The sequence below is a fragment of the Dermochelys coriacea genome, chromosome 2 (genome assembly GCF_009764565.3).
Source record: "Dermochelys coriacea isolate rDerCor1 chromosome 2, rDerCor1.pri.v4, whole genome shotgun sequence".
In the NCBI taxonomy this organism is placed as follows: Eukaryota; Metazoa; Chordata; order Testudines; family Dermochelyidae; genus Dermochelys; species Dermochelys coriacea.
Window position 1 is genome coordinate 141,997,742 of NC_050069.1, and position 17,108 is coordinate 142,014,849.

General features: G+C 38.3%; 1 protein-coding gene across 14 annotated transcripts in view; it reads left to right on the top strand.

Annotated features, from left to right (window-relative positions):
- Nucleotides 1-17,108, top strand: part of CTNND2 (catenin delta 2) — a 1,224,220-nt gene that overhangs the window by 998,019 nt on the left and 209,093 nt on the right. For all 14 annotated transcript variants that reach the window (XM_038392622.2, XM_043508458.1, XM_038392619.2 and 11 more), the window contains one exon: nt 16,728-16,911. In XM_038392622.2, coding sequence (XP_038248550.1) covers nt 16,728-16,911 — 184 coding nt within the window. The remainder of the gene's footprint in view (nt 1-16,727; nt 16,912-17,108) is intronic.

The window sequence follows — 17,108 nt, forward strand, 5'->3', positions numbered from 1 at the left end:
TAATATGTTGAAAGATTGTATCTCATTCACCATCCAGAATCTGGAAGTCTCACTAAGAACTGATTCCTGTACTGTATTCATAGAGGGCAATCCAGCCACTGTTAAAGAGAGGGGACTGAAAAAATTGGGAACACTGGAGAGGTTGTTATTCTCATATAATTAGCATGAATTTTAATGAAATACTTGAAAAAATTTAGAAGTCAGATGATATTATACCAATGGTAAATTTTGGGACCTCTGGATATCTACGTAACTCCTCCTGTGCAAAGTTATGCTTCATAACTAGATTTCTGAACAAAACAAAACAAACAAAAACCAAAACAACGGATGACTATTTAAAATCTATTTAGAAGCAAGGTTCAAATTTTTCCATTTGTTTTTGCTAATTATCCCCCAAATGAATATGACTCCTTTCTTTTGTATAGAGAGTTCCTGAAAATGTCATTCCTATATTACCATTATATATAATGCTGCAAAGCTTGCAATTAGTAAAAACAATATTAATATTAAGAAAAAATATTAAAAACAACACTTCTCATGGTGGGTATTTCTGCAATCAAAATCATGTAAAGATTTAATAGTATCTTTCTGCTTTATCTGTTGTGTCACTTTCTTAATGGATTTTTTAATATAATGTAATGCAAGGTAAAAAATTAAGAAGGTTATATTTATTACAGAATTCTCATAGATAAGAAGTCACATTTAACACAGAATTGTGGTTAAGGGATGAGCATTTAATATTTAGGATTTTCAAGGAGTTCATCAATTTAATAATTTTGTGCAAAAGTGCCCTTGACATTAGCTCAGTTACTGGAATGTGTAAACACAGATGTGAAATGTTATTGTGATATACACTACTCATTTCAAAATAACATCTATTTATAGACCTAGACCCTTTTGAAAATTTGACTTGGAGAGTGAGTGAGGGGATGTCCTCATGTACTTCCTTCTGACCTTATTTAACCTACTCACAGCCCATTTTCTAAAATAAAGTTTAAAATACCTGTTGACTGTATTCTTACAATATTTCTCTTCATTACAATCCTAAAACTATACATAGTACCACATGTTTTTGGTTGAGAAATACCTAGAGCATTTTGGTGTTGTTTGTGAATTATTACTAAATGTTCTTTTCCTGTGAAATTTGCAAAATGAAAAGCAAAATGAAATAATAAAGCTATGCAAAATCTCTAGCACATTGCTGGATATTGTGCCTATGAAAGCTACAAGTTGGAGCAAATAATTTCAATGTAATAGCATCTGTGGATATTTTTTATGAACTGTTTTGTAGGATAAAGTTCAAGGCATTTTTTATTATACTCACTGAATCAGTGATACATGCTTGCATGTCTAAATGATAAAAAAATTTAAATTAAATATAGGATTTGGAAGATGTTAGCTTTAACTAATCTGTCTTCATTGGCTCTTTAAATTGTTAATGATGGGAAATACTGTTTTCCTATGTCTAATTATTAAAAAATGACTACATCTTCTGTGGCTGCTTAATTTACTGTAGAGGCAGTCCTTTAACATAGCATTGGAACTACTCATGTGCTTATGGTTAAATACATGCTTACACGCTTTGCTAGATTAGGGCCATTTGTGCAGGATCAAGCTCTTACATACCATATTTTCTCCTCTGTCTCCTTTCTTCCTGCTCAGCAGCTTTCTTAATGGTTGAAGGTTAGATAATAATTTGATTTTATCTCCCATTGCCTGAAATACTGTCATCCATATTATTTTTCATCTGCCCCTTTCCCAATGACCTACTCCTGTGGGGCAGTTAAGATTTCCTACAAAGTGCTGAGCAACCTTAAATCTCATTGAAATAGTATTTGAGCAAGAATGGAAGGCACATAACGATGCATAAGACTGCATGTCATAATTTACAGTACCTGTTTCAGCTCAGTAATCAAATATCTTCAGCTTTCCTCTGAATCTTCAGGTATATCCATCACATAATATTTATTTTGAAGGAACTGCTGTAAGTATCCATTTGCACCAGTAAAAACTAATCAGATGAGTACCTTTTCAATATCCAGTGGATGTACTGTACCTAAAAATGTCCATATATCAACACAGGAGAAACAAAGTCACCTTTTACAACCTGTTTTTTTAAATGTCTTACCTGAATTTTAGAGTCTGTATTCATCTGTAGACAGCAGTATGACTGCTTCAAGAAATGTAGCCAGCTTTCAAGAGTAAGTCCAAGAAAAGGAGTTAATTGTCCCCAATAGCTTCTTCAGAGACACATAATACATCCTCCTTTTCAAGCACTAACAAAACAAAACAAAATCCTTGTAAACTAATCAAGCTATTTCCCCTACAGTCCAGGAAAGGGGAAAGAGATTGTTACTCTTTGTTTCCATTTTTAAATACTTGGGAGATTCTAATGGTATGTCTACATTGGAAGAAAGCCCCACTGCATGGCCACAGCTGGCCCGGGTCTGCTGACTCAGGCTTTCATGGCTCAGGCTGCCAGGCTAAAAATTGTTCTGTAGATGTTTGTACTCAGCTGGACCCCAGCTTATGGGACCCTCCTCCTTCATGGGGACCCAGAGCTCAGGCTCCAGCCCCTGTCTAAATGTCTACACAGCAGTTTTACAGCCCTGCAGTCCAAGCCCCGTGAGCCTGAATCAGCTGACCCAGGCCAGCCGCCAATATTTAATTGCTGTGTCAATGTTCTCTCAGGGTATGTCTACACTGCAATGTATGACCAGGGTTAGTAGAACTTGAGTTAGCAGATGCTGGGTTTGATTGTCTACATGTTTTTGTAACCACAGGTTATGAATTGTTGAACCTTGGGTCCCAACATGGGGCTCCAGCATCTGCACTGCATTATGTGGGTCCAAGCCCAACCACTCATGTCCCAACCTTCGTAGCTCCCTCCCAAAATGTGACCGCTTTAGCTCTTTGTTTGTGGTGTGGTGTGCAAAAACTTGTCTGTCCAGAGGGCAAAGTAAGTAGGCCTTAGGATTGTGGGTTACTTTTGGCAACCTCCCAGAGCATGTGTCCCAGTGGGGGCTATATCTACATTGAAAAGCAGTAGGGTTTGAACCCTGGGTTCTGACATCCTGGGTCTGAGCCCTGAGTTAGTATGATTTGTGTGTAGATGGAAGAGGAATTAGGTCTCAGTTTAAACCCTGGGCATACATTCCAGTGTAGTCATACCCTAAGACACTATGGAGATGGCTCTGTATAAGTAGCTAGGTTTTAAAACCCTGGCATTACTGTCCAGGGCAGTCAGATTTCCAGTCTGTGGGTTTCAGATCAGTAATCTCCTCCAAAAAACTCTAAGTCCATTCAATATGTATTACATATATAGTGCACGTATAATGGTAAATAGAGAAGTAATTTAACAAATTGTGTAATTTTACTTCAAAGGTGATGTTGTCTATCACACAGCATTTAAGTAAACAAGATTGTCACTTTTACTGAATCATTTTCTTCAAATCCTATTACCAATTTGCATTCCAATCATAATACCTTCCCCTCCTTTAGGCATGCCTTGCCGCTGTGTAGATATGTAGTTTCTATTTTAGTTCTGGAATTGAGAGAAATAACTGTCTTTATCCACAGATGTAATTTGTTGGGCTGATGAGGAGTAACTCTTTTTCATAATGATCCCATAGCTGACTCACCTTCGGCTGTCCTCAGTCAGCTACAGAAAGATCCTAAAACAGATGCTTTTTAAATCTTCTGCTTTCTTCACATTCTTAGCTCCATTCCAAAAGCCCTGATGTAATTTAAGGCCAGTTGTCAGTGTGACTGACCTTTTGTTTTATCCTTTCTTATCTGTGCCTGATCCAGCCACACTGTTTGAGACTGGATCCCATGAATTCACATTCTTTTAGCCTTTTTGAGACCTTCTACCCCTCTTTACTCAGCTGTGATTTTAATATTCCTTTTTTCTGCTGAGATGATGGACAAGCAACCTTCTCCATCAGAGTCCCTGCAACTGGTAGCCATGTTATAAGCAGAGATTATGTATTACATGTATTAACTCAGTGAGGCACATGAGCCTACATTGCTCTGAGTAGCAGATTTGGGAAGTCTCATGGAACGGTATCACATTTGCCACAATTCTACCACCTAGCCTCAGGGTTTCCCTCTTCTTCTGTGTTCTGTTGTTTTCAGGACACAGGCGAGCCATACGTATGAAATTGAAGTGCCTTCGAAGCCTATGTACAAATTGGGGATAATTATGTTTTTGTTTTCAAAAGTCAGTAAAATCGGTCTTGTGTACTTAATTCACTGAAAATAATTTGTCTCCAATGGCAAGAAAAGAGCAGATGGGTATTTTAAATGAACCCATAATCTAGTCATAATATGCCACTAAAAGGATACATTTTTATTTAAAGGTTTTGAACTTTTGTCACAATTGTGCTTAGGGCAGGTTTCAAGCAGGAATAAATCCAGAGCTGTGAATGGCAGACCTTGTTACAAAATACATTATAGAAACATCACTGCTGCACATAAAATTATGAATTGACATACATTTCAATTTTAAGATTTGGTTAGTAGGTAAAGGTCTGTTTTTTACAAGAGCTTCAACCTGGCATTCAATTGAGTGTGAGCCAATGCATCCGATGAAGTGAGCTGTAGCTCACGAAAGCTTATGCTCAAATAAATTTGTTAGTCTCTAAGGTGCCACACGTACTCCTTTTCTTTTTGCGAATACAGACTAACACGGCTGCTACTCTGAAACCTGTCATTTAGATGTCTAACTTTCCATTAGTTGTTGTAATCAAGTAATGAGATGTCTAAATGCTTTAATCCACAACTGCAGTAAATTGTGGGTGCCAAATTGTGCTTTCTGGGTTAGAGCCTGTTGCTGAATAACTGCTCCTGTATAAGTGGATGGATACGTTGGTGAGAGGTGCTATTCAATATCCTTAGACAAACAGACATTTAAACATTTTGAAAATCTTCTCTGTTATATGTGCAACATCCATTAGACTTCATTTGTGAAGTGTTTTCTAATAAGCCTCTTATTATGGGAATGGTGTTTTCATTGGCTCTTAGGTAACATATTGGGGCCAAAGTCTTTATTTTGAATAGACTGAATTATTTTCTTTCTCAAGGAGAATTTCAATGGTGAGATCACGCTCCTGCTTTCCTTTCACTTAGAAGAGCTTGCTCTTTCTCTGTGCAAAATAAATACAATATGGGACAGACTTAACTTCATCATTGTCAGGGAAAAGAGGATATCAGCAGAAATACTCTTTGTTTTCATAACTTATTTCTTCTCTTGCATTAATCTCTCCAATGTCTAATGTTAAATCCAACAACTACCTGGCAGACCTGGTTGACATCTCCTCCCACTCCACAGTTTTATGTATATATATATATATATATATATATATATATATATATATATATATAATTTTCAAAGTATTCAGCAAACAATAAGACGTAATGGTGGGCCAAATGCAGGTCTTGTGTAAGTAGGTTCAACACTACTTCAGTCACTAGAGTTACACGAGATCTGAATTTGGTCCAGCTAAACTTTCTAGCAAATGGTTTGAGATTAAGTTTCTAGCAACACATTCAAGCAATATTAAAATAAACCATTTTGTTTTCTAAAAACCAAAACACTAATTACTGCTTTAGACCAGGGAAAGCATAGCTGAGATAAAGAGTGTTAGGCTTTCACATATCTGACCTTGGTAGTGAAAATGTTTTTGTTGCAAGTCAATACAAATCAAATCTGGATCCTAACATTAAAAAAGTGAATGTTTATGTAAATATATTCACCCAGGAAGCCTGCGTATCACAGCATCTTCGACAGTGAATTCTATAGTCCAGGTTGCAACTTGATTTATAATCCCCACTTGCACAGAACTTCCTTAAAAGCGTTCCTTCTGAACGTTGTGACTTGTACGAAGAAGAAGAAGGAGTTAGGTTCAGTCTATTTGGTAATCAAACACAAATATATCTCCCCAGAACTTTTAGCATAAAAATAAAAAATCATTGAACTTAAAAGTTCAAACTTTATTTGTTGCTAATCCTCACTGATGAATAGTTGTAGTTTATGCTTTGAGGAAAAAAGAATCCCAACAGCCAAACAAAAATTTTGACTAATTTTGGCACATATGAAAAATAGGCAGTTAGATTTTCTGTTATATTAGCACAGAAGTCAGTTCTATTGTGTATCTACAGTAGTATAGCTTACACATTATAGAGTTGTAAAAAATGTGTAAAATTCTACACTGCCACACCAGTGATTTTGTCTTTGTTGTTTTGTTTTTGTTGTTGTTTTGTTTTGGCTAACAATAACCCCAATCATAAAAACCCAACAAAGACCCAAATAACTACAGAGCTTGTTAGTTAAATATTAAGGCTACAAATGATAATAACTCAAAGTCCTTTTGGCTATAAGGAGGAGTGAGTCTAGATTACTCACATGAGTAAAGCTTTGTGGGGTGAGGACCCTAGTTAATATACAGTATTTGCAGTACAAGTGGGTTAATGTTGCTGTTAGAACCTTAAATTTGCAATCCAAAACTTCTCTGTGTTCAAGGCCCCCATTGTCTGGGTACACCGCAAGCAAGACAGGAGACACTTGTTATGGGTTTTAATCAGGCCGCAACTTTATTATATAGATGTCTGGGACTACCCAACAGATAAAATGTACAGTGCATGCAAATCCATGCTTATTCAAATCAATTCTCTGGGGCTTCTACCAGCCCTGCCTTTTTTTCCATCCAGGTCCCCCAGCCGACCCATGGCTTGGACCTTACTATCCACCACCCTCGTAAGAGGGTTCAGGAGGGCTATGAGAACGTGGGGAGGGGGAGGTTGGCTCTCTGCCATACCAATCAGAAGAGTCCGCAACCCCCTCCTCCATTCTGTTCCTTTATTCAGTACCTCCTTTTAAGTCCTTTACCAGGCCATTTATCTGTTCACTGGCTGCCTTCTCTATGGAGTACCTGCACTGAACATCCGCAACAAGGAGGCGTCAGCAATTTGCTTGGCTGCCTCCCCCCACTATCCCGCCGGGGTCCCAGACATCTCCAAATAAATTTGCAATCCATTCTGCAAACATTGAGTTCAAAGGGAACACCACCCCAAATTTGCATCCTTTACTTTGCAATACTATACATATTTTATATTCATTATGGGTCTTAATGCTTAAAAAAGAGTACAGTCAGTAGACATTTATTAACTGATCATGTTCATGTGTGGGTTATATGCATGCAGTCAGTTTGGAGCCTGCATCCCCTCAAATCTTGTAGGCTAAGTGGGAAATTTATGTATACTTTAACACTCCTTTCCCTATTCTGGACATAGATTCAAATTAGATCTACATTCTGCTCTTTGATGTATGTGTGACACCTGGTTTTTAATTGATGTGGTATCCGAGGGTAGCATTTGGTACATCAGGTCAGTATCTGTATGACTATCAGAACTGGAGTATCTCAGACTCTGACCAAAGCTATAATGAAGAGTTTAATGATCAAAGATGAATTTGAGTTTCAAACCAATCAGGTATTCAGTTTTTTCTTTGCCCAGATAGCTTGATTAAATTTAGCCTCCTCAAAATTTAAAAATATCTTGCTCTGCTCCTTTGAATTAGATTATGCAATACTCTTTGAAATAACTTAAATTCATTTGACTTGGGTTGAAAAGCTTGCCTTGGTGAATGAAAGCTCTTTCTGCTGAGCAGTAAAATAATTCACAGCAGCCTCATCTCTATTTTTAAATCCTGTCTTCAACCTTCTAATTTATAAAGTGTTAAAGAGGAAAATACACCAAAGTTCCGTATTAGTACTGATTGCTTTTATCCTTTTTTTAAAATTAAAGGTGCCAAAATGTAAATCTCATTACTCCCTGCAATTTACATATGGCAAAACGCTGAAGGTCTTCCTCAGATCTTACAGAAAGAACAATCAGTTGCACACATACAAAATGGGAAATGACTGCATAGGAATGAGCAGTGCAGAAAGAGATTTGGTGTCATAGTGGATCACAAGCTAAATATGAGTAAACTGTGTAACACTGTTTCAAAAAAAGTGAACATCATTCTGGGATCTATTAGCAGGAGTATTGTAAGCAAGACACGAGAAGTAATTCTTCCACTCTACTCCTTGCTGATATGGCTCTACTCCGTACTGTTGTGTCCAGATCTGGGTGCCATATTTCAGGAAAGATGTGAAAAAATTGGAGACAGTCCAGAAGAGAGCAACAAAAATGATTAAAGGTCTAGAAAACGTGACCTATAATGGAAGATTGAGGTCCCGTCCAGTTGTATGAGTCTATGATTCTAAAACAAAACTCAGCATTTTTTCAGGAGTAAGGACTAAGTAAAATAGTGCAAGGAGTTAAGGATTTATCCCATGAATATTTTATTATTCAGTTTTGCATATTCAGATAGAGGGAAATGGACTTTGAAATGGCTGCTATATTTAATAGAAATTTGTTTTTCAAAAATAGCTGTCGCATGTCTCATGAACATATCACAGAATCATAGGACTGGAAGGGACATCTAGAGGTCATCTAGTCCAGTCCCCTGCACCATGGCAGGACTCAGTATTTTCTAGACCATCTCTGACAGGTGTTTGTCTAACCTGCTCTTAAAAAGCTCCAATGATGGAGTTTCCACAACCTTCCTAGCCAATTTATTCCAGTGCCTAACCACTCTGATAGTTAGGAAGTTTTTTCCTAATTTCCAACCTAAACCTCCCTTTCTGCAATTTAAGCCTATTGTTTCTTTTCCTCTCCTCAGAGTTTAATGAGAAAAAAATTTCTCCCTCCTCCTTGTAACATCCTTTTATATACTTGAAAATTGTTATCATGTCCCCTCTCTTCTCCAGACTAAACAAACCCAATTCTTTCATCTTTCCTCATAGGTCATGTTTTCTTGACCTTTAATTAATTTTGTTGCTATCCTCTGGACGTTCTCCAATTTCTCCACATCTTTCCTGAAATGTGGTGCCTAGCACTGGACACAATACTCCAGTTGAGGTCATGTCAGCATGGAGTTGAGTGGAAGAATTATTTCTAGTGTCTTGCTTACAACACTCCTGCTAATACATCCCAGAATGATGCTTGCTTTTTTTGTAATAGTATTATGCCGTTGGCTCATATTTAGCTTGTGATCCACTATGAGTCCGAGATCCTTTTCTGCAGTACTCCTTCCTAGGCAGTCATTTCCTATTTTGTATGTGTGCAACTGATTGTTCATTCCTAAGTGGAGAGCTTTGCATTTGTCTGTATTGAATTTCATCCTGTTTACTTTATATCATGTCTCCAGTTTGCCCAGATCATTTTGAATTTTAATCCTATCCCTCCAAAGCACTTGCAACCCCTCCCACCATGGCATCATCTGTAAACTTTATCTGTATACTGTCTGTGCCACTATCTAAATCAGTGATGAAGATATTGAGCAGAACTGGACCCAGAAGCATACCTGTGGGACCCTATTTAATATGCCCTTCCAGCTTGACTGTGAACCACAGATAACTACTCCTTGGGAATGATTTTCCAACCAGTTTTGCACCCACCTTATAGTAGCTCCATTTAGGTTGTATTTCCCTAGTTTGTTTATGAGAAGGTCATATGAGACAGTATCAAAAACCTTACTAAAGTCAAGCTATACCATATCTACCACTTCACCCCATCCAAAAGGCTTGTTACCCAGTCAAAGAAAACCATTAGGTTGGTTTAACATGATTTTTTCTTAAGAAATCCATGGTGTTACTTATCACCTGATTATTTTCTAGGTGTTTGCAAATTGATTGCTTAATTATTTGCTCCATTATCTTTCTGGGTACTGAAGTTAACCTGACTGGTCTATAATTCCCTGAGTTGTCCTTATTGTTGTCAATAGATTGGCATTATATTTGCCCTTTTCCAGTCCTCTAGAATCTCTCCTGTCTTCCATGACTTTTTGAAGATAATGGCTCAGCTATCTCCTCAGTCAGCTCCTTGTCTATTCTAGGATGGATATCATCAGGCCCTGGTGACTTGAAGACATCTAACTTGTCTAAGTAATTTTTACCTTGTTTTTCCCCTATTTTAGCCTCAGATCCTACATCAATTTCCCTGGCATTCACTATGTTAGATGTCCAATCGCTATTAAACTTTTTGGTAAAAACTGAAACAAAAATGGCATTCAGCATTTCTGCCATTTCCACATTTTCTGTTATTGTTTTTGCCCACTCCTTGAATAATGGGCTGTTATGTCCTTGGTCATCTTCTTGCTTCTAATGTATTTATAGGATGTTTTCTTTTTATCCTTTATGTCTCTAGCTAGTTTGATCTCGTTTGTGCCTTGGCCTTTCGATTTTATCCCTCCATGCTTGTGTTGTTTATTTATACTCATCCTTCATAATTTGACATACTTTTTGTAGCACCCTTTCTTGAGTTTCAGATCATTGAAGATCTAGTTAAGCCAAGGTGGTTTCTTGCCATACTTTATATCTTTCCTACTCTGTGGGGTAGTATGCTCTTGTGCCCTTAAAATGTCTTCTTGAAAAATTGCCCAATTTTAACTGTTTTTCCCCTAGACTTGCTTCCCTTAGAATTTTACCTACCATCTCCCTGAGTTTGCTAAAGTTTGTCTTAATTTATAAATCCATTGTCTTTATTGTGCTGTTTTCCCTCCTACCATTCCTTAGAATCATGAACTCTATCATTTCATGATCACTTTTACCCAAGCTGCCTTCCACTTTCAAATTCTCAATCAGCTCCTCCCTATTTGTCAAAATCAAATCTAGAACAGCCTCTCTCCTAGTAGCTTTCTCCACCTTCTGAAATAAAAAATGGTCTCCAATACTGTACATTCCAAGAACGTGGTGGATAATCTGTGCCCTTCTGTGTTATTTTCCCAACAGATGTCTGGATAGTTGAAGTCTCCCATCACCACCAAGTTCTCTGCTTTGCATGATTTTGTTAGTTATTTAAAAAAAGCCTCATCCACCTCTTTTTCCTGGTTAGGTGGTCTGTAGTAGACCCCTCACCATGACATCACCCTTGTTTTTTACCCCTTTTAACCTTACCCAGAGACCTTTCAAAAAGTCTGTCTCCTATTTCCATCCCACCCTCAGTCCAAGTGTATACATCTTTGATATATAAGATGACACCCTCTCCTGTTTTTCACAGTCTGTCCTTCCTGAGCAAGCTGTACACTTCTATACCAATATTGCAGTCATGTGTATTATCCCATCAAGTCTCTGTTATGCCAACTATGTCATAGTTGTGTTTATTAACTAGTTCTTCCTGCTTATTCCTCATACTTCTTGCATTAGTATAGAGACATCTAAGATACTGATTTGATTTCCCATCTATGTTCTCTCTTGTCTCTCCCTTATCCCTGCTATAACAGCCCATGCTCCCCTCAGGTTCTGACCCTTCTCCCACGTTTTTGACTTACCTGTGGGCTTTTGTCTCCTGCCCCCATCAAATCTAATTTAAAACCCTCCTCAGTGAAGGCTGTCCCATTACCCAAAAGCAACATTAAATATAAAGTACATACAGTGGGTTCATCTGGGGATCAGAATTTGCTGTGCTGGAGCCAAGGAGGCACACAGGCTTTGGGAAGCTGACTGACCTGAACTTTTTCTCTTGCTGTGAAAGGGGAGGAAGGATTAATCAGCTAAAAAGTTACCCCAGGATAATACCCTTCAAGTACTGTGTACAGTGCTGAGAAGAGGGGTAGGGCACATTGTGGCAGCTAAAAGAAGATTTGATGTCACCGAAAAGGCACCAGAGACCAGGGTTGAGGAGGAAGGGCGGATAACAGATAACATATGAGGCAATGAAAGACTGGCCAAATCCCAGAGTGGAGTTGAGCTGCTTCTGCCTTGTCAAAGACTTTCTTCCCCTGCTCCAGCACCTGCATCTCACTGGCTTTGTCTGCACTAGGAAACTGCATGTAGATAGAAAATATGTTACCTAAGCCCTTGGTTACACACCAACTTTGTACCACATTACCTGTGCTGATATATTTAAAGTGGAATGACTCCCTTGGTGGCGACACAGCTATACAGTTGTAAAGGTGCCTTATACTGATATAGTTATCCCCAAACAGGAAGCGGGGGATTAAGCTATACCATTAATATGCACAATACTGGTACATGTGCATACACACTCAGGATTGTACAAATATAACTCCTTCGGTAAAAAAATCACACCCCTTACTGACATAGTTATAGTGGTACAAAACCTGTGTGTGGACCAGGCCAAATACATTTTAATTAACACATTGTTAATCACCATTTAGCACCTATTAAAGATGAAAAACAGTTGGATTTAAAAACTTGTGATATGGTCATGCTAACAAAGGGTTGACTATGACCAGTTAGCGTGTTTTAAACAACAACTGCTTTTATCTATGCCAGAGCTATGTCTACATTGGAAAGAAGGTGTATTTTTAATATATTAACTAATGTGTTAAAATCCCAATGTAGACATGCCCTTGGCAAGCCTAGGGTAGGATAAAGTAGATTTACAATATTAAGTAGTTTACAAAAAAGGGGGAGCCAATGTCTCTGCCTTGAACAACTTACAATATATATAGGCTGCATGCAAATGGATAAACAGGATGCAATGAAAGGAAATGACTGAGGAAGAAGTGATATTCAGAATACATCTAGTTAATTCCTGCTCCCCTTCTTCTCTCTCTGCAAGGCCATCTATGGATAGCACAACTTTCCAGTTACAGTCAGGAGTTGTTATTTCCATTAGAAAATCAACCCATGTTTGACAGTAGACCCACTAATACATGAGCATTGGGTGAGTTGCAAAGGCCAATTCCCTGCCCTCCTGGGGACAGATAATGGTATTCAGGCAGTTGGGTAGACAGTTCAAAGATGACAGTTGGCTCCATTGTGCAAGGAAACCAACTGTGTCAAAGCTTTAAAGCCAGGCTGCTTTGATGCAGTCTGCAAAAGCTCTCAGTGGTGGACTCTTTGCTTTAGCCATGTGGTTCAGGATGCACAGCTAACTTGGCTGTGAGGTATGCTTAGATACATTTCAGCCACATAGGAGAGAGGCTTGGCACACAGCAGGAGGTGCCTGAGATAAAATTCCATGAGGATCTTTTTTCTGCCTCCTGTTCAGCCAAGGAAAGGGCTTTTCTTCCTCCCCATGCTGGTACTGTGCCTCCTGGGGAAGTGCTCCCAAGCTCTCTTTCCCCAGCTTCTGCTGGTGCCACCAGTCCTTAAGTGGGGAAGGGTATCCAGGGATGCCCTCCTCCCACTGCTGCAGCTGAATGAGAAGAAGGGGCTCCTCCACTTGTGATTGGGGAGAATAAATGTTTCCGTGACATGGTCTCTACCTTTTAAAGCCTTAAATTTAGATCTGAAGCATTGTCACAATATGACAGGATTCTCCTATTGCTCCTTCTGTTAACAGGTGCTGGAACTCTGCAAGGAGCAGCATGTTCACTGCTGCTGACTCACTGGGGCAATGTGGCTTATTTGACTCCACCATGAATGTAAGAGAGGTGACAGTACCTCCCTGACAGAAGGACTTAGGACAGTCAGATCTGGTCTGGCGGTACCCTAGGGATTAATGTTAGGGTGGAGTTAAAACCAGATCTCTGCATGAGTGACTTTTTGACTCTCTGGTGAGTGTGGAGCTCGGTGGAGATTCCAGCAGCTTACAAACATCAGTAGCACCCCCTTATGGAGAGAAAGTTCTTATGGGAAATGTCTCGTGTATATATAAATAAGGCAAAGGAGCTTAAAGAATATCACTAATAACTGTCTCAGTCATTAGTAAATGTCAGCATGTTGTTGTGGGTGAGGTAATATTTTTTATTGGACCAACTTCTGCATGTGAGAGAGACAACTTTTTGAGCTCTTCTTCAGCAACAGAAGTTGGTCCAATAAAAGATATTACCTCACCCATCTTGTCTCTAATATCCTGGGACCGACATGGCTACAACTACACTGTATATAGCATTTTGTGGTGATATTTACCTGACCTTACTTTTAACCAGCAAGAATGTGCTAGAAGATAAGAGAATAAGGAAATATTAACATGGAGTAAGGGGGAAAAATCAATGGGGATGTTGTGAAGGCCAAGATTATAACAGGGTTCAAAAAAGAACTAGATAAATTCTTGAAGAATAGGTCCACCAATGGCTATCAGCCAGGATGGGCAGGGAGGAAACACCATGCTCTGAAGTGTCCCTGGCCTCTGTTTGACCAGAAGTTCGGAATGGGGAACAGGAGATTAAGATCACTTGATGATTACCCTATTCTATTCATTCCCTCTGAAGCACCTGGCGTTGATCATTGTCAGAATACGGGATATTGGGCAAGATCGCACATTGGTCTGACCCAGTATGGTCATTCTTATGTTTCTTATGGGAGTATGCGCATGGTTAAGTGCTCTGCAGGATTGAGGCCCAGGTTTCTGCTTCCTATGTGCCTCTTTAGAAAGAGTCAGTGGATATACTCCCATTGACTTCATTGGGCATTGAATCAATTATGGGCCTCATTCTCCACTGCTATGCATTGTGGATATTACTTCTGTTCAGAGTGGCAAGTGAGTGTCAAAGGTGACTGTGATGCTTTGCTATTATTTTACACTCACTTTGCAGAGATGTTAATAACTATACAAGGTGCCGGGCAGTGGAGAATTAGAAACTTTGTGTATAATGAAAACGTGCTGATAAAATCTTCATAAGCAGAGGCCATGGAAAAATAGAGTTCAGCAGCTGTGCAGATGCATATTCTCTTAAAGAAATACAGTATTTAATTTGCTGTTTGAAAAAAAAAATCAAAGGGATGTTTAAAGAAAGAAGTTATTTTTAGATGACAGAAAAATAATATTCATGTTTCAGCTTTTTCATTTTTCTGGCTCTCATGCTGACAATGAGTTAGTTACCTGCTTATTATATATGGAATATTTCAATCAGGTCATTTGTTATTAAAATAGTTACCCAAATGACTTATATTAATCAGTATGTACAAAAAATATGCAATTTTATGTATGAAATATCTACAGGAAAATTAAGCACATAAATAAAACTAAAAAAAAATCCTGTAGTTATTGATTCATATTTACTGTAGGTCGATTTCAGATCTCAGAATACTGCAAAAAAGATTTAGCATGAACCATTTCTCTACAAACTATAGGGGTTTTTTTCCATTTTATTTATAACTGTTTTGTCTACTTCCTTTATTTTTATATTTAAGTAACTCAAATGATATGGTTTGCTTTTGATAGTCTATCTTTAAATACCAAAATATGAGAGTAGTAGTCTTTCTTTTAATGTAATCTTTATGGCTATTCCAAGAAATTTTCATTTTATTGTAATTTTTCATTTGCTTTTTGTGATTTTTGAATCTTAGCACAAGGTATCTCTTTCTAAGAAATTATCTAGTGAGTTTTTGTACCTCTAGCCTTGTTATCTGTGGATAAGATTTGTAATGCTTTTATATTTTGTTAAATAACTAACACAATTCTAGCTATCTCTCTACATATATGAATATGTAGGCCATACATATATTAATAAAACTAATTATATATTTCATCCTTGCAAAACTGTCATGAACATTTACCAGCCGAGGCCCAAAATCTACTTCTATGCCCTGTACCATAATGACAATGGAAGAAAAAAGATAATTGACTAGCCTGTAAAAATGATTTGTTCTGGGTGAACAGAATTTTGCATGGCTGTTACACTTCATGTGAGTTGTCAAAGGAGCACCTTTGGTATATTTGTAGATAGAGTATAGCCTGGCCACTCCATTCAAGTATCAGAGAGGTAGCCATATTGGTCTGTATCCACAAAAACAATGAGGTGTCCGGTGGCACCTTAAAGATGAACCGATTTATTTGGGCATAAGCTTTCGTGGGTAAAAAACCCATTTCTTGAGATGCGTGGAGTGAAAATTACAGATACAGGCACATGAAGAAAAGGGAGTTACCTTACAAGTGGAGAACCAATGTTGAAGGCCAATTTAGTCAGGGTGGATGTGGTCCACTCCCAATAATTGATGAGGAGGTGTCAGTACCAAGAGAGGGAAAATTGCTTTTGTAGTGAGCCAGCCACTCCCAGTAACACCATCAATTTGGGCTTGAATAGGGCCTGGGAGTGGCTGACTCACTACAAAAGCAATTTTCCCTCTCTTGGTATTGACACCTCCTCATCAATTACTGGGAGTGGATTACATCCACCCGGACTAAACTGGTCTTCAATATTGGTTCTCCACTCATAAGGTAACTCCCTTCTCTTCATGTGCCAATATATATTTATGCCTGTATCTGTAATTTTCACTCCATGCATCTGAAGGAGTGGGTTTTTTACCCACAAAAGCTTATGCTCAAATAAATCTGTTAGTCTTTAAGGTGCCACCGGACCACTCCATTCAAGCTACACTGGAGATCCAAAGAGGAATTAGTTCCATCTTTGAAATTGCCTGTGGATGACAGTCCAATCTGTAGCACAAACTTGTTCTCTATTGTTTATTTGTATTACTTTTTAATAAAAAATAGTAGCTAAATCACAAACACACTGACCAGTTGTCAGCCTTAACCCTGAGAAACTTCAGGATTGCTGTGGAGACAGTTTATTTTTAAAGGAAATTTAAAGGGTAACTTCTTAGTAGGGCAATGTTTAGTCATCACTGATCCTTCAGACACTATGCAGACTTTCTTTGTTATGCAGTTTGATTAAGAATAACAGTGCCATGAAAAGTAATTTCAAAACAAGAATTGCTCTCTGTTGTCACCAGAAGTACTAATTATTAATCATTTGCTTTTTGTAGGAGTTCTCTGGAATCTATCCTCGTGTGATGCACTGAAAATGCCAATCATCCAGGATGCCCTTGCAGTGTTGACTAATGCAGTGATCATCCCTCACTCGGGATGGGACAACTCGCCCCTACAGGATGATCACAAAATACAGCTCCATTCATCACAGGTGCTGCGCAATGCCACTGGGTGCCTAAGGTGAGTCAGCTGAATCATGCTATTTTATCTTGAATTTTCATTCCCAACATCCCAAATATTTTAAACTTGGTTTGCATTTCAGCAGGGAAGATGGCTTTTCATATGGTAGCCCTTAAATCTTGAAATGAATTCCATAGAGAAGCTTTAAGCCATTCAAGAGCAATCTGTACACATTTTTTAAATAGTTTTAACCGATC